A 22,653-nucleotide genomic window follows, 5' to 3' on the forward strand; every position below is an offset into this window, starting at 1 on the left:
GGAACAGGGCTTGTGTGGCCACAATATTTTTGCCACAAACAGGGACGTCGGCGCACGTGCGCACCGAACTGGAAAAGCACCGCCAAAGTGATGAGAGCATAAAGTTCCACCTCGCCTCAGATATTTTATTTTTTTGAGAGATAACAAATAAAAATACAGTACGTAGGACAAAATTAAGAACTACTAATTAGCCAGAGAGAGGGACAATGGCTTTGCAGAGAGCCATTTCTGGGGATGAAAATAGCCAAAATCCACTTTTTTTATGGGATGAGACTAGAAACTTTTAATTAATGACAATAACACATTACAATCCTTAAATAACTTCAGTCCATGTGATCATGTTGTGCTTCACTTTCCCTCCATGTCACTTTAACAGCTTCAACAATAATTCGGTACCAGGATGACTTAGTAAAGAATACAATTGCAGAGACTGCTAAGAATGCCCATGATAGCCACAAGAAGTAATCTGGTTCTTTTACAACAACACTGGGCACTGGGCCACTGAAGTCCGCAGATGTAACAGAAATCAACTCAACAGGTGGTATTGCTGGAAGAAGAAAATGTCATATTAATCACTAATTATAAAGGTTCTGTAATAAAATATTTAATCTCGGATAAAAATTTCTGAGAAAAGACAAGTTTGAACTTACTTGTGAATTTTGTAATAAATGTAGAAAATCTTTCTAAATTGTAATCAGTCTCATTAAACTTCACAGCTGGCCTCCCATTGTGAAATAAAATAAAAGTTGGAACACCAACAACTCCATACTGTGTATTAAATCTGAAACACAAACAAAGAAAAAATAATAGATATCATAAAACTGATTAAGATAACTCAATTCAAACACTAAATGTCACCCACCAAAAATGACTTACACATGATATTTCATTGCATCAACAGCAACCATTCTTATGTTAGGAAATACCCTTGGAAGGGCATTGATGTGAGGTGCTGCCATTGTACTAAATGGGCACCATCTAGCAAAAAAGTAAACGCCGAGACAGTCCGCTGAAACTGCTCTAGTGATGTTTGGGTTTACCACAAGAAGACTAAGTAAACGTGTTGAGTTGACAAGCTGAAAAGAGAAGTTCTAGATGTAAAATGTGCACTTTAAGCTTCGTACGCCACTTCCAATATTTCAAAAGGAGACATAAATAAAATTTGTTAGGATATATAACCTAATCTCTAGCTTATTGATGAGATTCTTGATTAGATTTCAATTTGCAGTGCATCAGTGAATTGGAACAGTGGCAGTGAAATATTAAAATACACTTACCTCAACTTCTGGAGTAATATTTTCAGTTCTTGAGCAATTAATGAACACATGTGTAATGTTCTTTTGAACTGAAGTTGCATTGTCTTGCGATACACTGGACTCTTCAACATCTGGTGTTGCAATACCTTCCACTGGAATTGGATTTGCTTCCAGTCCTGATGCAGAAGCTGGATCCTCCATCCCCTTGAAAATGATGGAAAAATGAGAGGATGTCATTTACATTGCATTTCGTCAGCAAACTAACAAAAAATATTCTTAAAAGGAAAAATAGGCTGAGTTTTCAAAACCATACCGTTGCTATTTCGGAAGGGACACTGTCATCTGAAATATGTTGAGTATCATTCGACTGCGCACCTGAAAGAGAAGTTACTGTAAGATAAATGCATGCCAAGTACATTGCCATATCACAGATTTATCAGTCAATATGTTCATCTTACCATAAATTAAAAGTAAAAACAATATAAGGTATCTACAAAACTTCATGACGTTGATTAAAGATTTAACTACACTGTTGAACTCTGTAAGAAAGAAGAGACAAGTCTGTATAAAGATTTAAAAACCAGGGGATACAAAACGAAACTTAATTGAAACCTCCATAATCTCGAACTTTTAAATTTTGAATGAAATACTAAGAAACCAACAAAGAGCATTAGATGGTCTTAAAGTTAGTGGAAGTGAGGTTAGGCCTTGTATGACACATACAAAATGAAGACTATGTAAACGGGAAATTTAGTGTTCAGTACCGTTCTAAACTTCAACATTGCAATGCAATTCACTAGAGTAGAATGAATCCATTAGCAGGTGAACGGCTCTAACTTGGCGATTCCGAAACTCGTTGTTGTCTTTTCGCTTCCTTCTGCAAGCAGTAAGCAAGCTGTTATGAAAAATTTGCTGTGCGGAATGTCAATATTGTAAATTAGTCAATAATAGAGTCCTGAATTAAAAGCTTAAGAGGGAACTGACTTTTGAGGACTAGGCAAAATTAGAGATCTGTAAACGTTGTACAAAAACAGAGAGAGTCCCCTTTTACTCCTTTCTGTCACATAGGTTGGGTGTGAAGGGAAGGCAAGAACACCAAAATCGAAAGTGCTGCATACAACAATAGTTTAATGACCATTAAGTGCTGCAAAAGGTGTTTCCAATACTAGATTAGCAACTAAGTACAGACTACCAATTACACAAAGATCTACAAAGAATTGCAAATAAAGAACCTCTGATATAAATGAAACATTTGATTTAAGTGAGGCATTTGTACAATAAAATCACAGAATTCCCTAACATTTTTCTTTTCTCTCTCTCCATTTTAGAGACATTTAGCAAAAATTTTGCAGTTAATTGCTCTTGGACAAATTGCCTCATGAGGAAAGAAAAAGAATCTTTCCTTGATACAATCCATAACAATATTTTAAAATCATACTACTAATGAGTAAATTCTGAGAAAAAGAATCACAAGAAATTCTTGTTCAGCACCGAAGCAGCTCTGCATTGCTACACAACATATGGTACAGTGGAAGCCCCTTTTAGCGAATGCTGTGTTTTTTTGGCCACTCACCAAAGACCATTCCTTTAAAAAAATCTGCAATAAATTTTACAGATTATCGACTAGACCCAGGCTCTACTAGTAAAAGTGGTTTCCACTGCATCTTAAATGCAAAACAAACTCATTTACATTAGTTCCAAAATTAAAATAAGAATAAAAACACAGTATAGTTCACAATAATTTGCGGGCAGGGGGAAGGGCACATTCAATTACAGAATCCAAAATGGCCGAGGGAAGAAGTTTACTGGCATTAGACAACTTATTTTCCAGATTAATTAAGTTTACTAAATTCAAAGCTTCCACAAAAGTGTACAGATCTCCCTCAAAGAAAACAACACAAAAATAACATGATTCTTTAGAGAGTAACTGGCAAGCTCCTTGAAATGCAGTTAGAAAAGATAAGAAAAAAAACTAAGTCTACTTTATACAATTGCATTTACATGGTACAAAACTGCAAGTATTTTTTAAATATGATCAACAGCAAATTTAAGTTGCAGACCACTTATCAAGTATCAGTGGCCAGCTAATTTGATCCCCATGTCCCAAGTAAATTATTTATCAGTCTTTTAAAGCAGATATAACAATACCATTTTTGTTGTAAGAAATGTATGCGCTATCAGTCAAATTGTACATGAATGATATACATAGTTTTGAACTATGATTTTCCTTACACACATCAAACAAAATGCATTTATTCGCTTAAGTGAAGGCCCATAGAACTTAGCACCCTTCCACATATTTGCTACTGACTGTAATAGAAAACAAGCTCAAAGCAAAACTACAGGATGACTTCCGAGAAGAATTTTATAGCAATGTATGGTACCACCTAAGTTTTTGATTCTTTTCCAAACATATTTTATCAAGTTTATAATTATCACAAAACATTGTAGCAAGAAGAGAAGCAGTTAACTGTACACATCATAAAATGTAGAAAACTGTTCCAAACTTGGCTACAATTAGATGCATTCTGTAACAGAACAGTGCAGATGTTAAAAAAAACTGAAATTTGTTAACATTCTCATCACAGGCAGAGAGATTATTCAAAGAGGCACTACAAGTCCACACATTATAACTTAATAATGACTATAAATTACATGGTTTCTTTTTTCTTGTTTTTTCCTTGGTAAATATAATTTAGTTCTAAGGAAAAATGAAAATCACAGTTTGATTCAAACAATAAATTAATATATGACATATGAATTGGTTGATGCTAAGTTTGATGACATTGCTTCTTCTAAATTACTGTCGAGCTTATGGTAACTCGCAGAGTTGGGGCGGCGCCTGCCAGTATTTCTACTTTTTTTACCTTCAACAGCCATTGCAATGATCTGAAAAATTTTAATTGAGTGGTTACAAATTGTTTATCAGTTCTCTACTACTCTACCTTGACTTGCCATTATGAACAAGAACAAACCTTTCGTTTATTATGGTACACAAGGTACGAAAGGATACACAATCCTGATAAGGACATGAAGTAGGCGAAGAAATGAGAGTCCTCAGCTTCTTCAAAATTTCCCATCATTGATGCCTGGGGCGTTTTTTGTTGAGATGATAGTAAGGGAGCACTTGGTACTTTCTTCTCAATAGGTGGAGCTGAAAGTAAGAGTAATTTGACTTCAATAATTGACAATTTAATTGGTAACCAAATTAAAAACTTCATAAATTTTACCAATCAGCACACTTACGTTTCTCAGCTGCATCTCTGTTGGCTTCAAGAGCTCCATTACCAAGCATAGATTCATCATCTAAGAAAAAGAAACATTTCAGATGATGTTGGGAGTCTATCAACTGTATCTTAAAATTATCATGAAAGAAACAAACCTTCTCCGTCAAATGGTTCTTGTTTCAAGAGATCATCTTGCCCATCATTGTCCTCTGTCTGAGGTGGAATCTCATCTGCCTCTGCTGGATCATTCCTGTTCTGATTACCATCCACCTTCAAGTCTTCTGTGTGTTCTTCTGATTTCTGGGCCAGGTTAGGGCTATCCAGCTCTGTCTTGTCTGCTGCCAAGCTACCACTTGCCTTTTCATTTTCATTTGTCTCAGCAGGCAAAGCAGGTATGTTCTCATTTGTCTCTGCTGGCAAGACAGGTACCTTTTTGTCTGTAACTTTGATGTTATCATTTTTGGAGGGACTAGTAGCAGATAACTTGGGATCTGGATCTACAGCTTGCACAGCTTGCACAGGCTGTACAGCTTGTGCAGCTTCCACAGCATGAAGCGCAACTGGGTTGGCGGGCAGATTCCTTATGGAAGATTGGACTTCAGATGGCTTTGAGTTGGATCCTGTTCAAAGGATATGAAAGAAAAGAAATAATGAAAACAAGTTCAAAAGTAACTGAATCAAGGCGAAATTCAAGAGTGAATGTATTATTCATTGACCATCACTCACACTCACCTGCATCTGTATTTGAAGCCATACGAGATTCATCTGGGGTGCCTTGAGCATTGGCTCTCTGACTGGTCTGAGAAACAACTGGTGCCTGTGACTCGTCAAGCACTGGCTGTTTCAGATTACTCCCGGGTGTTCTCACAGCTTTGGTATCAACAGGATTTTCTTCTCTTTCTTTAATCAGGCCGCCTGAAAATAATGAGAAATATGAGTGGTTCAACCACACAATTCAAAATTTGCCAGAAATAACTCCCAATAAATTAATTACCTTGGTTGTTAAAGTTTGTTTGAAGTTCTATCGCAGCATGAATTTGCTGATGAGCAAACTGTATGGATTTACAGATTGGTTCTCTCTGAGCGGTTTCTTTATCCCCCATTCCCACACAAATTGCAGCACAGTAACTCTGTTTCTGTCTAATTCTGTCATACAAAACTTTGGCAGGTGGATACTTAGCATCGGGATCAATTATATTCATTTCTTTACAAAATGTATCATCACCATCGTCAGTCATCATTGATTGAAGTGAATCAGTCAGAGCCTCAGAAACACGTTTCGCAAAGTCAAGATTTCCCTTTGTGATATGGCACAATCGCTCTGTCGAGTCCAACAGAGCAACACAGAGGAAATAATCAATGTTGCTACTTAGGTCGTCGGGAGCTTGCTGCGACGACAGTGACAGCTTAGAGCATTTATCAGGAATTTGAAGGTTAGCAGGAGGGAACGTTAACGACCCTGCTGAGCTGGAAAACTTGCATCGTTCCTTAATAATTTTCTCCACAACTGTCGACTCTGAAGCTGTTTGAGGCAGCGAAACTGACTTTCCATTCACAACAGAGAGTAAATATATTCCAATCAACAACTTTGTCAACATTGCGACGTGCCTGACGTATCCAGAGGTTAAGTCCGTCATCACTTATCCGTCCGCTGGCACGAGCAAACACAAGGATGCCTAAGTAAAAGACTTTCCTCGAGATGTGCACTCTCAATTCAACACTTTAAGCCTTGAATTCACCAAGTATTTCCAGGGAATGACTTAAAATTCACCAACACAAGTGACTTTTACGTCTCCTCTATTTATCGCCAGCTCGGGCTCGCGGGTGGGGAGGGGGAGGGGGGAAGTGTTTTTAGAGGACTCGATCTCGAAACTCCCGTCGAAACAGGTGAGTGTGTCGAGGTTTCTTCACGCAAGACGGAGATATCAACTCAAATGTCATAATCATGTTCAATTCTGTAGCAATAAGACCATTGTCAGATTGGTGTTAAAGTCCTTGAAAGGATGTTGCATGGGTGTAGAGTGTAGTGGATGAAAACTCCACTTCTGTTCTCATGCTCAACCAAAATTCATTGAAAGTGATACTTGCACCATCAATCTCATAAGCCCGTCTAAATTAAAAAGTATTCATCACTTTAACGATCGGAGACTACCTGTCAGTAACCCAGCTCAATCATTGAATATTTCTGAGAATGCGGTACATGAATGTTTGAAGAGGGTTGAAGAAGACAACGAAGTCCTGAGAGCAATTTGTATTTTCACAGAGGTACAGAAAAATAGAGCTTCATGTGGTCAACTGATGTTGCACCAAGTTGGTAGATTGCTTGGTTGACAGGTGCTTTCAGGATTTGAAGAGCTGTAACAGAAAGAGACACTGATTAGAAGATGGAAGCTGAAATTCACAACTCTTTAGTAGAGGAACTTGAACAAAATTAATATGCAACTGCATGCCTAATAGAACTACTAGAACCCCGCAAGGTAGGCCTTTTCAATTAGGACAGCCTTTGGCCACATGGATGAGAAGCGATCAAGGCGATATTACTTGGGCTCCGATGAATTGCTCAGCATGTGACAACCCTTTCACAATTTACTTGAGATGAAGACAGTACTAATATCAGAAGTCACCCCTAATTTAATATAGAGACAACTGCTCATAATACCACTCAAACACTGACTTCTCACAAGCAAACAGATTATAGAACGGGACAAATTAGCATTGACTGATCAAAATTCCAGATTAACAAGGAGTGGACATATGGCACTAATGAGACATGAATATTAAAATGCAAACAATCGGCAAGAGACAGTAAGACGGACTCAGTCGAAACTTACCGAGTGATCTACTTGGACCTTGCCCTCATCTTTCTCCTCTTCCGCTTTAGCCTGCGCATACGCTTCTTCCTCCACTGAAAAGAAGGAAACAGGAATATAAGTCAACATGTCTTCTACAGCACAATGGAAATCCTATCCAGAACTTTAAGAATCAACTCGACTATCTGAGAGAACAAGGTACTGGACGAATCCAGACGGATCACCACAGAGACCGTAAACAGGGGACACATTAAAAGAAATGTTCAAATTCGAGGCATAAAACGCGTTGGGGACACCAAATGAAAAATCAAAGGCCAGCACGTTGCACGCGGCATCCCAACCACACAAGTACTACGGCGCAGTCAGGGCGCAGCGCGCAGCACACCGACGGAGAGGTTAGAGTTTACTCCAACTTGAAGAAATTCAGCCGGTAGAGTGGATTTCAACTTCCAATTGATGCTACACAACACGGGAGGATGTGGGAAGGCATACCTTAGCTCTCATGATGAGTAGAAGACTGACTTCACGCTTGGAGTCGGCTAGTGCTTGTGGCACATGTAGGGATGTTTGGCCGGAAGACCATGGGACCGGAAACCGGCACAAAAACAAGAGACGCGCGGCAGGAGAGAAGAAGAGTAGGAGGAAGTCGCTTGCCCGCCAAGGCTGGCCAAGGCGGCCATATTTGAATTGCCTCGCAAACCAGCCACCGTTGAAATGGCAGCGGCGGAGACGTTTTTACAGACTTCACGCGGCATAATATATGGTTGAAGTTATCTTGTTCATCGGCCAATGAAGTACCCATGCGAAAAAAGTTCATCGTTAAAAGTGGCACCAACAATAGATCATAAATTCCTTTCTGGAAACAATACAACTACTGCCCATTCTACTTAAAATTTGTATAAGAGATCAAATAATTTCCCATAGTTTTCCATACAATGTCCATATCGTTCTTAAATATTACTTCAAGGCAGAAAACAGGTTCAACCACCATTATTGTTGCCTCGATTTTCCAATTTCTGCACGCACTCTGTTGAACTTCCCCTTTTCCATACTCACGCACATGACCCCCCTGTTCAGCAGAGGGTGATGAGCCGGTGGGCATCGCGGCCACACATGGGCACGCCGCGGCGGTAGGCGGTAGCTGGGGGGAGGGGGGAGAGGCGCGGGGCGTGGCGGGGACAATTCCCCCGCCACGACGCGAACCGCGTGCTGAGGTCGCCCCGCCAGCCCCGCCATGCCCACCACCACACGAGCCACTTGCAAATTCGCGAAATCGACCTCCTCGGCGGCGCTGTTCTCCTGGCAGCACACCGAGCCAAACCGGCGGTGGTCGAATTTCGCAAACCGACGGGGACGCGAGGGACGGTGCTGATACGACGTCGCCGCGGAGGGTGGGGGATCTAAGGGTGCGGGTGGGGGCTGTGGGAGTGGGGGCTGGACAGGGAGAAGGGATGGCCCAAGGTGGGGAGGGGCTGGTGGGGGTGGAGAAGCGCGGACAGCGCGGCGGGGCAGTTCAGCTGCCCGCGATCTTACCACCGCCACCGGGCACTTTGGACACTTGGAACTCGGTGCCGTCTGTCTCTTCGACGCGGAGGTGCTGCCGCCTTCCCCGCGGCCACGGCGGAGTCGCCGCACCTGCCGCACCCCGTGGTGCAGTCTAGGTACAGACCACATCATGTGATTGGCGCCAACTGCGTTAGTGCCTTATCGACCTCCCCGGAGACGCGACCTCTTCGCCGCCTTTGCTCGGTTTGCCTCTCGCTGTTCCAGCCGCTGCCGACGCACCGCAGCCCCGCGCCGCGCTGGGGCGCCGCCCCTACACTCTAAAGCATGGAGCAGGTGAACACGGCCCACCCCCTGCCTGCTCCACGCAGCTCACGCAGCGAGCAACGAACACCCTCACAGGGTCTCCCAGCCGAGACCCGACAGGGCGACCGGGAGCACGGCCACCGTCAGGTGGAAGCTGGTGAACGCGGCGCTTCACGGCGCCGGTCCGTGCCGAACCGGGCAAGCCGAGCCGGTCCACCGCGGTGGGGCCATGCCGGAGCCATGCCGGAGCCATGCCGGAGCGCGGCGCGGGGCGGTGAAGCTCCAGCCTCCCATCTCCCGGCAAGAGGCGCGAGAGAGGCCAGGGAGCCATGGGCCGTGGGGCGTAGCAGCACCATCCCGAGCAGCCCGAGCTCATGGCATGCCGGGCTGGCAGGCTGGCTGGCTGGCGTGCTGCGCCATGGGCTGCCATGGCCGCGAGCGCTGTGCTGCGATGCCAAATATGTTAGCAATGCGGTTCGGAATGAGCATGGCGGCGCGGCAAATGTTCTCGCGACCAGGCGCGCACGTTGCCCGCGGAGGTGGCCTCCGCCTTTCCGCCTTTCACTCCCCTTCTCTTCTCTGCGGCCCCAGCCTGCCTAGTCCCCCACCAGACGCTAGGCGTGGTGGGGTGCCCGGCGGGGCGGGGCGGGCGGAGAGAGGGATCGCGCTGCTGTCCTTTGGAAGGGGAAGGCCAGTTGATGCCGTCTGCCGCCTGGTTTGCCTTTATTTCTGACGGGAACTTCGTTTATCTCCGGGATGTGTCGCAGCAGGATGACGTTGGTGACAGAGGGGGTCTTGACCCCTGCCGATCACCCGTCTGAGAGTGTCTGCACTGCAGCCGGGGTCACTGTCACAGCGAGGGCGCCTGGAGCGCCTGTGATAGGCAACCCCGCGAGCGTCACTGCTTCCCTGCCGGCAGGGATGCCTACCTGCCGGCCTGCAGGCGGCGCGAGGCGGAGCGAGGCGGCGGCTGAACCTCACTCGCACTCGTGGCGTCCAACAGTTTTCATCGATTTCGTTTTCATTTGTTTCAACCCTTTTCCGACGACGGCCCGCGAGCTACACGCAGTTGTTGGTGGCGCCCAGGGGCGGCACGGACTCGACGGGATGCAGGTCCTGGCCGCCGCACGACCGGCACTCCTCGGCGTTCTTCACGTTGCGGACGCACACCGTCTGCGCGGGGATGTCCCCGCCGATGACGCACGCCACCGTCTGCCGGCTCTGCAAAGTCGCAACCCAATTTTTGGATGTCCGCTTTCCGGAAATCGGCCGATAAAATCGGTTATTTTCTTCACGGGGCTCACCTTGACGAAGTAAGGCGAGACGAGCTTGATGTCGTGGGCCTCCACCACGCACTTAGCCCAGTTGTACCAGTTGTCCTCGTACTGCTGCGTGCAGGTGTTGATCAACTTGATGTGCTCCAGGAGGTGCTGGTACGAGTCGCCGAAGTAGGAGGGTAGGCACTGCAGCACCTTCATGGTGAAGTCGAGGGAGGCGGTGAGGTTGGAGTTGGCTGGCGTGACGCCGCCTTTGCTTGTCAGTTTGCAGTCGTCCTGGAACAACAAGTCAGGTGCTCGGTAAATTTGCCGCCGGCTGCTAGAAAATGTGTCTTGCGAGGGTTGGCGTTCTACTGCACCTTCCTGACGGTGGGCGGCACCGCGACCACGGCGATGACGGCGGTCTCGGACTGCGAGGAGTGCGACTCCGTGCACATGTTGGCGCACTCCTCGCTCTTCTGCACCTTCTTCACGCACAGCACGTCAGTCGCGTTGGCGCCCACGAAGCACCCCGCGATGCTGCTGATCTGCGGAGAGGTAAGACAGTAAGAGTCGGCCAAGTCGGCACGCTTGCCGGTCTCTAGCGCTCTGGTTGATGGCTCACCTGGTGGCCGAGCGCCACGAAGGTGGCCAGGTTGTTGGCGCTCTTGAGGAAGCAGGCGACCTGCGCCTCCCAGTCCGACGGCTGCTTGCTGCCGCACGCGTTCCACTCGGCCAGGGCGGGCGTCACGACGTTCTGCAGGGCCTTGTGGTGGTGCGACGCACAGTAGATGAAGCGGGTCACGGCGTCCGCCAGCTGGTTCGGGTCCACCGTCGACAGCAGCTGCAACGGCAGACCGCTGTCTCTTAGGTGAAACCATCTCGCCAAAATAGTGCAAAACGCCCTAGTTTAAAGGTCATTTTTGGCAAATTTTCTATTTTCTAATCTGGCACTTGGAGTGCCCGAGCGATTCTATGATCGGGATTGGGTTGCAACGTTTTGGCTGAGCATGTGGCGAATTAGAGTCTAAATCTTCCTGTACATTTGTGTTATTCCCACCAACCCACATGCTTTCGCGATTCGAGGATCCCGCGGCACCAAGACGCTAAGGAGGGACCCGAAAGAGGTGGAGGATTATTTGTGGTCCCCTGTCCAAGTCAAGTCAAGGAAGTATGAACAAAGCATAACGAAATGAGGTGACGAATTTAATTAGACAAGTCAAGAAGAGTGGTCCAGCTCTTTGACGACGACCTGGCAGGCCTGTTTGGCGTGCCTGGCCACCAGGCTGGCGGCCTCCGGGACCTGCACGTCATCCTTGACGGGTTCGGCGTTGCACAGCGGCACCGACACGTCGCTCCAGCCACCGCGGCTGGGGAGGGCCCTTTCCTCGTTGGTCTTGCTGGCGAGCGCCAAGCACTGCAGGATGCACCTCAAGACGTCCATGCCGATCTCGACCAGCGCGATGACGTTCTTGTACGTAGTGCCGTCGAGCATGCAGACACCAGAGGCGAACCACTGGTACTGCTGCTCCATCATGCAGTTGATAGCGTCCTGCATGGTGGAGTACGCCAGGAGTCCCAGGGTCAGCGTTCTGTCCTTGACGCAGGGCAGCAGCAGGTACAAGACCATCCTGGACTGCGCGCCTTCCCGCGGGATCGTCCGGGCGCGGCTGGCCGCGGCGGCGATGCCCCTGGCCGCGGCGCGCAGGATCGACAAGGCTCCCCCAGGCCCAGGCCCAGGCCCGGGGTCCTTCGGGCCTCCGCGGTGATCGCCCCCGTCAACGTGACGGGCCCCGTCCGCATGGCGGCCACCGTCGCGGTGGTCGAGCCCCTGCCGGACAGCAGGGCATCGCCTCAGTTCTTGCACCGGACTCCCATCCTAGTGTACATCGAGATTCCCCACATTGTTCGTGTATTTCGTACAGAATACATGTGCAGGGAGAGACCTCCGCACGAACAGACTCAGTTCCGCGCCGAGTAGGGCCAGTCGTCGTCGCTGTCGGTGGTGCTGGGGGCGGTGGAGTCGGGGAGGGTGGGCTGGGGGACGGGGAAGGGGGTGGGGGCGGCTTCCGGGACGTCCTCGCCCTCGACGGGCGGCGGGTTCGTGCCGGAGGTCACCATCTTGATCATGCAGATGGTAATCTTGCCCACGACGAGGAAGAAGGGGAACGACGTCCGCATCGCGACGCCCAACTCGCAGGTCATGAAGGCGGCCGGCGCGCCCATGGAGGCGACCACGCACTTGGCGGTGCTCCAGAGCAGCCTCACGGCGATCTTGATGAGCTCGGGGGTGTGCGGCGCGGTGCAGCGGATCGCCTTGTAGACGACGCCGGACAACTTGCGGGCCACGGCGCGGCGGTAGGCGCGCGGGTCCGCCAGCTCGAAGGCTTGGAAGGTTGCGAGGTGGGAGTCCTCTATCGCCTGCGGCCCGCCCGCGCACTCCTCCAGCTGCCAACAAGGGCGCCTTCATCTCAGTGCACTGCATGGCGGCATGGCGGCATGGCGGCATGGCGGGGCTTCACTCACGCACACCCCATGTCTCTTCTTGGCGATTCGAGGCTCGCACTGTTCGGTCTGAGGGGCGGGGTCACTTTTCGCTGTGGTTTTCTCTTGACTCCCTGTGGCATGGAGGTTGCGGGCGCTACGCGGGCGCTACGCGGGCGCTCCGCCGGCACGGTGGAACCAACCCTGCGACGGCGTGCAAGCGGCAGGGTGGACTCGCCCCACGGCCTATCGCCAAGCTTATTGCCTACCCGACGGCCCACCCGGCCCAGCCCGGGGCATACCTTTTTCAGGTTCTTCATGGCGGCGTTGTTGGCTGCCGCGGTGGTCCCGGACGCGGGGGCCGCCGCTGCAGGGGTTGTCGTCGCTCCGGACGCCACCTGTGTGGATCAAAGCATGGGTCAGGGCTAGCCTGGCTGGGCGTTGGCCAAATCGCATCGGGGTGCCTCGCCCCTCGCTCACGTTCAGCATGCCGGCGGCCAGGGCGACGACGACCAACGACTTGAACACATCGCTGGCGGTGTTCATGGCGAGAGCTGGTCTTCGCCCGGCTGCCGTGCTTGGTGTGCGGGGCGTTCTCCCCTCGCCACGCCCCCGCGCCCCCGCGGCCATTGTGCTCGCGCGGCCGGGCGGAGCGGGGCGGCAGGCGGCAGGGCGGGAGGGGTGGGGCGCCGCCGCCGATACAGGTGCGATCGACGCTGTTCACCGAAATCCGCCTGGTCGCACACATCAAATTTGTGTCGCCGCCTACCACTGCCGGACCGTACATTCCACCCCCCTGCGACCTGCGACCCCTCGCTGCCGCGCGGAGTCAGCGCATGCGTCTTTGCGATTCAATTTAGCCGAGCGCAACGAACGGCCGGCCGGGTCGCGGGGGATGCTGGCGGGCGTGGCGGCGGCGGCTGGGAAAGTTGGCGACCCACGCAGCCGACCTGCGCAGAACCGCGCGGTGCTAGAAATACTTTCCAGCTCTGGAACGGGGCTGAGGCGAAACTCCCTCGCAACTCCGTTCCCTGTGTAGTTCGGTTTCGTTGGGAATTGCGTGAATTCCACTTCCCAGCAAACGGGGCGGGTGGCTCGCGCAGCTCGCGGCGCCTCGGTGGGGTTGGGTCAAAAGCACGCCGTTCCGCAAGTTTCTCTTTATTGGCACATTTATTTGCACGTTTTCACAGGCCGATGGCGAAGGGGCAGGCCTCGTCGTTGACGTTGGTGACGGTGACGCAGAGGCGGCCCTCCTTCTTGTTCTTGACGGTGCACGCCGCCACCTTGTGCGCCACCGTGATGACGTTCAGGATCCTGGGCACGCCGTTCTTGAGCATGCACTCGGCGGTGTACAGCACGGAGCCCTTGGCGTCGTCGAAGCACTTGGCCACGTCGCCGAACAGGCTCATGATGGAGTCCCGCGCGTCCCGCTCGCTCTTCTTGACGCAGCTCACCAGCTTGATCGCCAGCTCCGGCATCTCCCGGCCCATCCACCGCAGCATCGCCGCCGCGCCCTGCAACGAGGCCCTGGTCACGCTCGGCAGGCTGCAGGGCGGCTCGCTGCAGACCTCTCCGGGGCTACCCCCTCGCTACCCCCTCTCTTCCCCCTTCAGGCCTGCAGCCCCGGGGAGGTCTGTGCGGAATCACCCTGCGTGCGTGACTGCCGCGGCCGAACGGCGGCCGGGATAAGCTTACTGCTCGTCGTCAGCCGCACCTTGCCGCCCTGAGGCTTTGCCGTGGAAGCGGCGCCCTCCGTCCTGCTGCCGGGGCTCTGCTGACAAACCAGTCGCGTCACACCACTACAAGGAAAAGGGGGTGTCGGGGTGAATTCAGGCTTGGACACACTCTGCGGCCCCCTTCTCGCCGTCGTCGTGGGGACGCAAGGCCTTACTGAACCCGCGGTTTGACCCAGAACCGAGGCTACCACGTGTCATCACGTGTCACCGCGTGACAATATACCGTACCAGTGCCAACAGTGTAAGCAGCAGCAGGGCCGGCACAACGAGTGTGCTGCTTCTTGGGGCGGCCATGGTAGGTGCGGCGGGGGTCTGTCGCGGAGCCGAACACTGACACAGACCGGTGGCGGGAGGCCTTCCCCCTCCTTCCCCACTAGAACCAAGCCCTAGCCCCCCCCCTCTCCCCCTCTCCCTTCCTCTCTCTAGTGAGCTATCGGTTCGGTGTTCTGCCTCGGCCGCCATGAACAGTGCTGCGCTGTGTGGTAAAATTGAGAGGCAGCAACCCAGCAAGGCATGTGTGTAAGGGACGGTGGGGGAAAATTCTGGGTCCGAATCAACATGCTTCACTAGTTTAAAATTAAAAAGTATTTTGATTTATTTTCTTACAAAATTGGCTTGGCATAATTGCTCAGTCATTACGTTTTACAGTTAAGGCAAGTTCATATCACAGTACGCTCAAACAGAAACATGGTTCATTTTGGACACTGAAATAAATTCATTCGATCCTAGGATATGATATACATACTGAGACGTTACCAATGGCATGAAATTTGTAGAACCTCTTATCTCTACTTTAAGAGCTACACACTTTTTTTTTTTAAATATGTTGTTTCCTTTTAATGTTCATTATTCATCACAACCTAATTAAGTAACGACCCAAGGTATAAGCCTTGGGACAACTATAAACCTTAATTGTAATCCCCGGGACTAGAAAATAATGTAGACTGACCAGCAGCTACTGAACAAGGCGTCAACAAATTTTTCAGAGTACATGGTGGTACGCAAAGCCTTCGAAGTACAAAAGTATCACACGACTTCCCTAGACTAGCTATGCGGCCGCAACGCCAGTTTGTACATGTATCACTAATCCGCCTTGCGCGGGAGGAGCCATGGGGGCCGTCCACAAATTAGGTAACGCCATTTCATAGCTCTGTCCGTTTTGCTCCTTGTGATCAGTCACTGATTGCGAGAGAGACAGAGGGCGTTACGTAACATGCGGACGACTCCTCAGGCCGAGGGCAGCGCGGCGGGCGTCGGGGCGGGCATGGTGCGCCGCTTCCTGGCGAAGTCCAGCACGGCCTTGCCCTGGCCCTGCGAGAAGATGAGCTGCGCCAGCTGGTCCACGCCGCCCAGCGTGTCGGCCCGCGTGCCCTTGCACATCTTCAGCTGGGCCGGCTCCAGCTCGGGGTCGCAGTCCACGATGTGGAACACGTGCACCAGGTTGGGGTCGGCGGCGCGGAACACCGTCAGGTTGTCCCCCGCGGCCACGAACTTGTCGAACAGGTCCACGTCCTCCTTGCCCCAGCCGCGGATCGACGTGTCGAAGCCGCCCACCTGGAAGCAACTTCAAGTTCAGGATTCGCCACTGGGCGCCCCATGGACAACGACAGGCGACGAAACGATTCCTCAGAATCGGTTTGTAGGTCGGTAGAAAGAGTCCGTACCTTCCGCAGGTCGCTCTTGTAGACGCTGACGATGCCGAAGCCGTACTGCCGCCAGTAGCCGGTGTCCTGGTTGATGAGGAAGTGGTTGGGCGCCACGGTGAGGCCCTGGTCGCGGTACACGGTGGCGGGCTCGAATTCGCTGAACACGACGGGGAAGTAGACCTGCTTGCCGCGGATCGTGCTGACGCGGATGCGCTCCAGCGTCGCCCTGCTGAACACCATGTCGACGTCCACGAAGAACAGCAGGTCGTCCTCGCCGTCCTTGACCTGCAGCAGAATCGGTTAGAGTCTTTGGTACACTGGCAAACAGGGCGTAAACGCTTAGAACGGCTCCTGACCTGGGCCGCGCCAATCTCCAGGGCGAGCGCGCGGGCGAAGCTGTCGAAGACGGGCACGACGGCGAGGCGGTGCTTAGGGTAGCGGCGCTGTAGCGAGGACATGAGCGTGACGGTCTCGTTGACGGACACCTCGACCTCGCTGGGGAAGAGGATGACGAAGAGCGACACGTTCTCGTCGTTCTGCAGGCACACCTCCTCGAAGACGGACACGAAGCGCCGGAAGGTGGTGTGGCGCCCGGCCAGCGGCAGGATGAAGTTGATGGCCTTCCGGCGCACGCCCGCCTCGTCGCGCGGGTCCTCGTCGAGCCCCCCGGAACGCCCCAGGATGGCCGGCAGCGCGTCGCCGATCTTGAGCAGACCGCTCTCGAACGCCTCCCTGAAGCCCTGCTGGGGCGGCCCCGCGTCCTCGCCGTCCTCGGACTGCGTCAGATCGGGCTGCTCCGAGTGCTTGCCGACCTCCTCGCCCTCCACCGTCTCGCGAATCTCAAGTCCTGGAAAAGACAAGTTTGCTGAAGGGTAGATTTCCACCACGAGCTGAAGGCCGTGTCCCGGTGCCAACGTACCGGTGAATTGCTGCTGCAGGTAGGCGTGGCGCCGCACCGGCACCGTCATTTTCTTGCCGCGGTACTTCTTGTACACGAGCAGCATGTCGAGGATGTAGTCGGCGCCGTACAGGGGGCTGAGGCGGTGGTACCCGTAGAGGATCTCGCGGTACTCGATGACGCGACCGCGCTGCTTGGAGAAGGCGTTGATGGTGTCCATGACCTCGCGCACCACGTCGTCTAGCCCCTCGCGCAGCGCCGACTCGACGCGGCGCCGCGGGTTGGCGTGCCCCGCCGAGAATAAGGAGCGCGAGATGAAGTCCCAGGGAAGCACGTCGGCCTCGCGCCGCGGCCGGTACTTGTTGAGGCTGGGCGCCTTGCCTGTGGACGGGCAGAGCAATTCGAGAGCGCTCTACATGGACCTCACTCAGGACAGCCCCAGGACTTACCCAGCAGCGCCGAGTCGCCCAGGTAGTCGCGGTCGCCCCGCTTGGCCGGGAACAGGGGCACGTTCTTGGCCAGCTGCACGTCCCCGACGCTGGCTGGGTCGTGGCCCAGCAGCGTCACCATGGCCAGTACGTCGCGGTGCAGCGACAGCGCCTGCTGCCACGACTCCTGGATCTTGAGTTGCTGTGTGGACAGGGAGTGAGTCAGACAGAGAGACAGTGGCTCAAGCAGCTTCACAGCGGCCTGGCTGGACACTCACCCCCATGTAGTTGTGCACGCGGTACAGGTGCCGGTACTGCTTGATGGGGTGCAGCGTGATGGCTCGATGCACCTCCCGGTGCTTCAGGTTGCCCGTGAAGGCGTCGTTGCCGCTCGAGTTGTGGTACAGGATGTTCTGCATCTGGGCGGGCGCATCAACGAGTGGGTGAGACAGTGGCACTTCTATGTACACATAGCGCGGTCCTTCCCCTTCCCCCTCCTCTCCCCCTGCCTCCCCGACGCCGACAAGGCCGGCCGCGCCTTGCTTCGCCTCCCAGGAATCGTTCTGTTTATACTGATTTCGGTGAGACGAGGCTGCCGCCCCGCCCCCGCCCTGCCCCCGTCCCGCCCCCGCCCCGCCCACAACCCCCACCCCTGCTCTGGAAAGCGACGTACGTGCTCCACGGCACGGAACCTCACCGTGAACTATTTTGCAACCGCAGAATTCGCGTCGCTTTTTCAGAAACACACTGTAGCGTGCACGTCCCGAGAAAGCACCCCTTCCCTCCCCGCCCCTCTCTGGCCCCGCCCCCTGCCGCCGCACCCTCGGCGCACAACCCTTTGACTGGACCTCGGGTCTCGCCGGAGGCAGGGCCAGCAGTTGGAATCGCGCGCATCGAGCATGTAACAAAGTCACGAACCGATCGAGTTTGTGAGCTGTGAGCACACAAAAACGACCCCCCCGGCCATCGGCCCCCGCACGCCACCCCAGTGCCTGCGAGCCTTGCGGCGAGCACTCCACCACGACGTTGAATTGCAGTCCTGCTCTCCAAGCCCCCACCACACCCTCAACCCGCACGCACTTCACCCTTGCCGGAAGCCCCAGAACGTCCAGGCTGCGGCGTTGCGGCGAGGCGGCCCGCCCCGCCGCGCCAGACACCCAGTGCCTGTACTTTTTACTGCCGCTGCTGGCCGTGCTGGCCGTGCTGGCCGTGCTGGTGGCCGTGAGTCCAAGCACGCCGTCTTCCTTTCCGGACCCGTTTTACACGCATTTCCCTCCTCGCCGCTTCCGCTGTGGATCATTGACCCCTGAGGCGTGCCCTACTTCCGGACGAATTGGCAAACGACCCTTACTGGTGCTGGCTGTCGCCGCAGTCGCTAACAAAGTTGCGACGAGGACCGTCATTTTTTTCTGCCCCCGCAGTCATTTGGTTTCTTTGCCTTTCGGCGGCGACAAGTGTATGGCCGTGGTGCGGTGATGAAGCGAGGCTGTCGTATATGGAGCATGCACTAGCGCTTGCCCCCGCCGCCCCTCGCCCCTCCCCGTCACGCCCCGCTACAAGATACGTGTCGTTGGCTTCTCGAGTCCTGGCGGTCTGTTGGTCAGATTATCCAAACGGCAAACGGCCCTTCGGTTCTCACAAACCCTCAGAGGCGGGAACATATGGCGACCAAGGGCGGCACAGCAGTGCTTTCGAAGCCGGTGGCGGCTGAACATTCTGCGGTGGGTCGTACCTCCCCGACGTACTCACCTCGTACGACCAGGTGCAGGGGATGCCCGCGAAGCGCTGCACGCACCGGCCCAGCTCCACGTCCTCGTGCGTGGTGTACAGGTTCTTGAGGCAGTGCTTGACGTGCGGCGCGACGCGGGCCAGCGTCTCCCTGCTGAACAGCACGCCGGGCCCACCCATGCAGAAGTTCTCGTCGAACTCGAGCGACAGCAGGCCGAACTCCTCCTGGTTGCCGCGCCCCGCCTGCCCGATGAACTGCGGCTGGAGCAGGGCGGCGTCGTCAGGTCAGAGCACTGTCTCAAAAATGAAGCATCAACGGGGACGCGAACCCTCACCTTGGAGCTGTCCACGGAGCGCAGCAGCTTCTCCAGCTTGTCCGGGCGCACGTACACGTCGTCGTCGGCGCGGAGGAACCATTCGTAGTGGTCGCCGTACTGCTCCCAGAGGTACTCCAGCATGCGGAAGGACTTCTTCTGCGGCGGGTACGAGTCGTCCACCCCTGCAGCCAGGACAGACAGTTAGGTCGTGGCCCCGCCGGTGACGTAACCAGCGCCCCTCCCCTGCGCCCCTCCCCTGCGTCCCTCCGGCCTCCACTGACCCTTGAGCGCGACGAGAGGCAGGTCGGGGCGGTTCGGCGGCGGCCGCGAGTAGCTGGCCGAGAAGAAGGCGATGCCGCCCGGCAGCTCCTTGCCCCACGTGTCCCAGACCGCAGCGGCGCGCGTCGGCAGGTACTTGTCGGCCGTCATCACGCCCACCATGACCAGCCCGCGCCGGTCCCCCGGCACGCTGTTGGGCTGCAGCAGGTGGAGCGGGTCGTGGTCGTCGCCGTAGCCGGGCGGGCTTGGCGGCGGCGTCCACCGCTCAGACCCGAACCCGTACCCAAATCCGAAGCCCGAGCCCGCCGAGCTGACAGGGGCGGAACCATGGGCCGCGCCGACCGGGGGGTCGCTGGGGTAGCATTGGCGGCTGGCGTCTGGGACCCTGGAACAGAGGAGAGGGAAGGTTTGGCATCGATGGCTAAACAAAATTCGCCTCTGGCAGGTGTCAAACCTGCGCCAAGCCGCCGTTGCCCTCTTCCGCTCTTTTTGCCCACCCGCATCCTGGGCTGCATTTACGCCATTTACGTACTCCGGCCCGAGCTCCGGGCGAATCTGCATGGAGTGAGAGCGAGGCGGAGAGAGTACGGCTGAGCGACTCTCGGCTCCTATCGGGTTTCGGACGCGTTCTTGGAAGTGCGGTGCAGCTGATGAGAAACACTTTCAAATTGACCAAAAGTACCGGCGCGCAGATTCGCCCACAGAGTTGCAGCTGCCCGCGCCCGTGCTGTGCCGTGCCGGCCCGTCTTTTATCATCGCGCGCCGAGTCGCCGCGGTACTGCTGGACAAGAAAATTACAGGCACGGCGGATGTGGATCGGGTAATCAATTTAGCGTCTCGGGAAGCACAACACGATACGCCCGCAGCGATACCCGAGCTCGGTTCGTCGAAATCAGCTGAAAACTCCTCGACAAAAAAGAAGGGGGGCGGGAGTTATGAGTTCGGCGTACAACAGCTGATGGTACAGATTGGTCCACCTTAAAAAAATAATTTAATAAATGGCCAAGGGGTTTGATCGCGTCAGTCCTGTCCTAAGTGCTTTACAGTACCAGGTCAACATACTTCGTAAGCTAAACCGCTTACCGTCGCTCGAGCAAAGAAAAAAGAGGCATCGCAGCTTCTACTAAAACAAAGGCAGGAGCCGCCAAAAGAGTAAAAAGGGAAATAAGAAGGAATGCGCGGAGCTGTTCAGGCTGCTTGGAGCAGCCATTGTTTGTAAAGCCAAGTTGTCTTATTGCACTTTTTAAACGGACTGCACGCTGGAGGCTGCGGCGGATTTTATGCCGATCCCTGCTGGCCGCCCTGCTGGCCGCACGTCGCCTTGGACCACCAGACCACGTCAACGTCAGAGCCGAAAGTCGCCTCACTCACTCTCGCTTGCGGCAAGCTGGCGGCCTTGGCTTTGGCTCGTATTTAGGGACGCGTCTCGAACGCTCGCTTCAGTACTTCAGTAGCGCAGACAGTGCGCACTATTATCTGTGTTGACAAACGGCCTAGCGCTGATCCTGGAAGTCAAGTTGAAGTGTGAGTGAGAGAGCGCCCCAAGGCCGCCTTCGCTCGCATGGCTCTGTCACTAACTTTGGCGGGGAAGTGACCGCGCTAGTAGCGAAGACCCCCAGAGACTTGGATGCCAGCGCGTCTCACCTGGTTGCCGTGCCGACGAGGAGGCCCACGATGAGCCCCATGACGGTGCCGCCGCACAGCTGCAGCCAGCGGCGAGGGCGGCGCAGCAGCATGCTGGGGGCGCGCAGGGAGGCGGCGGGGCGGCGGCGCAGGGGCGGCAGTCGGAAGGCCTGCGGGGTGAGCGCGGGGGCGGCCCTCAGCACGCGCACGCCGTCCTCGCCGCCCCGGACCTGGTGGAAGTCATGGTCGTCGTCGCGCAGGTCGTGGTGGAAGGTGGGGGGCATGTTGGCAGGCCGGCGGTCGGGGCCTCACTGAGATGCTGCTGATGCTGGGGCTGGGGCCGTGGCGGAGGCTGCGGAGGCCGGCGTACGGCCAGACCCGCCTCAACCTCAGCAGACATCTTCCGAGGAGCGCGACGACCGTAGGGCGTGGCGTGGCGTGGCGGGGGCCCTGGAGGTGGGGCGGCGGGGCCCAGCGGATGGGTAGTAGGGCGGTCGGCCCGTTTCGCTGCCGGCTCTCGCGAACAGTGAGGCGGCCCGCCTGGCCTACGTCGGGAACGTGGTGGGCCTGCAAAGAGGATGCCGTCATGAGGAGGCCGTCGTGAGGAGGCGCCCGCCGATTGGAGCCGACGTTGTGCTGTAATGCAGTCCGTCGGCCGGGAGACGGCCGGGAGCCGTCCGGAACTCGACGAGCAGTCCTGACGTTTCGTTGACAGCTGCGCGGGCTTGGCGTGGCGGCCTGCATTTAGGAGCCACGGCGCGACGCTCGCCAGACGCGTTCCCAGTCCCACAGACCCCTCCTCTCTCCTCTCCCCACCACCCACGCAGTCTGCCGCAGTCTGCAGTCTGAGACGCACCCCCCCGCGGCCTGCTGCACTCTGCAGCGCCTGGAGGAAATTGAAAGGTGCCGTCCCGGCCGGCCGGACCGCGCCTCGCGCTCAAGGCCAAGGACGCCAGTGTCAAGGCCGGATGGGCAGACGGGCCGGCGGTCTGGCTCCAAGGGGGCTCCGGTGCCACGGTTCTACCTGCGCGGCGTAGCCGCTTACCTTGTTTACTTCAACTCATTATTGGCCTCGCCGGCCACTCCACGGCCGGCCTGCCTCAGTTCGCTCAGTTTCACGCGAACGCCGCGCAGGACGCTGGAGGTGGTTCATCGA

General features: G+C 54.4%; 5 protein-coding genes across 6 annotated transcripts; all 5 read right to left on the reverse strand.

Annotated features, from left to right (window-relative positions):
* Positions 1–104: 104 nt before the first annotated feature.
* On the reverse strand, positions 105–2,176 carry LOC117650929 (thioredoxin domain-containing protein 15). Its single transcript, XM_034394581.1, has 7 exons — positions 2,021–2,176; positions 1,715–1,795; positions 1,570–1,631; positions 1,278–1,460; positions 877–1,076; positions 651–781; positions 105–547 (listed from the first exon to the last, which is right to left on the reverse strand). The coding sequence occupies exons 2-7, from the start codon at positions 1,758–1,760 to the stop codon at positions 324–326; spliced, it is 846 nt and encodes a 281-aa protein (XP_034250472.1). The 5' UTR covers positions 1,761–1,795; positions 2,021–2,176; the 3' UTR covers positions 105–323.
* A 183-nt stretch (positions 2,177–2,359) lies between these two features.
* LOC117650920 (trans-Golgi network integral membrane protein 1-like) lies at positions 2,360–6,332 on the reverse strand. Its single transcript, XM_034394569.1, has 6 exons — positions 5,478–6,332; positions 5,216–5,398; positions 4,639–5,103; positions 4,503–4,562; positions 4,232–4,410; positions 2,360–4,145 (listed from the first exon to the last, which is right to left on the reverse strand). The coding sequence occupies exons 1-6, from the start codon at positions 6,118–6,120 to the stop codon at positions 3,999–4,001; spliced, it is 1,677 nt and encodes a 558-aa protein (XP_034250460.1). The 5' UTR covers positions 6,121–6,332; the 3' UTR covers positions 2,360–3,998.
* Positions 6,333–9,797: 3,465 nt separating this feature from the next.
* On the reverse strand, positions 9,798–13,454 carry LOC117654173. Of its 2 annotated transcripts, XM_034400392.1 has the most exons (6): positions 13,323–13,454; positions 13,145–13,240; positions 10,984–11,202; positions 10,739–10,906; positions 10,407–10,655; positions 9,798–10,323 (listed from the first exon to the last, which is right to left on the reverse strand). In XM_034400392.1, the coding sequence occupies exons 1-6, from the start codon at positions 13,386–13,388 to the stop codon at positions 10,162–10,164; spliced, it is 960 nt and encodes a 319-aa protein (XP_034256283.1). In that variant the 5' UTR covers positions 13,389–13,454; the 3' UTR covers positions 9,798–10,161. The 2 variants fall into 2 exon arrangements, with proteins under 2 accessions (XP_034256283.1, XP_034256284.1); XM_034400393.1 differs by lacking the exons at positions 9,798–10,323; positions 10,407–10,655; positions 10,739–10,906; positions 10,984–11,202 and adding an exon at positions 11,544–12,189.
* A 530-nt stretch (positions 13,455–13,984) lies between these two features.
* Positions 13,985–14,935, reverse strand: LOC117652113. The gene is made up of 3 exons (XM_034396784.1): positions 14,807–14,935; positions 14,557–14,613; positions 13,985–14,356 (listed from the first exon to the last, which is right to left on the reverse strand). Exons 1-3 carry the CDS (start codon positions 14,870–14,872, stop codon positions 14,027–14,029), a joined length of 453 nt encoding a protein of 150 aa, XP_034252675.1. The 5' UTR covers positions 14,873–14,935; the 3' UTR covers positions 13,985–14,026.
* Positions 14,936–15,148: 213 nt separating this feature from the next.
* On the reverse strand, positions 15,149–21,928 carry LOC117654165 (chondroitin sulfate synthase 1-like). The gene is made up of 10 exons (XM_034400381.1): positions 21,519–21,928; positions 19,877–20,259; positions 19,614–19,777; positions 19,300–19,539; positions 17,829–17,969; positions 17,572–17,752; positions 17,144–17,503; positions 16,581–17,071; positions 16,243–16,509; positions 15,149–16,132 (listed from the first exon to the last, which is right to left on the reverse strand). Exons 1-10 carry the CDS (start codon positions 21,779–21,781, stop codon positions 15,806–15,808), a joined length of 2,817 nt encoding a protein of 938 aa, XP_034256272.1. The 5' UTR covers positions 21,782–21,928; the 3' UTR covers positions 15,149–15,805.
* Positions 21,929–22,653: the final 725 nt, after the last annotated feature.

The sequence above is a fragment of the Thrips palmi genome, unplaced genomic scaffold (genome assembly GCF_012932325.1).
Source record: "Thrips palmi isolate BJ-2018 unplaced genomic scaffold, TpBJ-2018v1 HiC_scaffold_10, whole genome shotgun sequence".
NCBI lineage: Eukaryota > Metazoa > Arthropoda > Insecta > Thysanoptera > Thripidae > Thrips > Thrips palmi.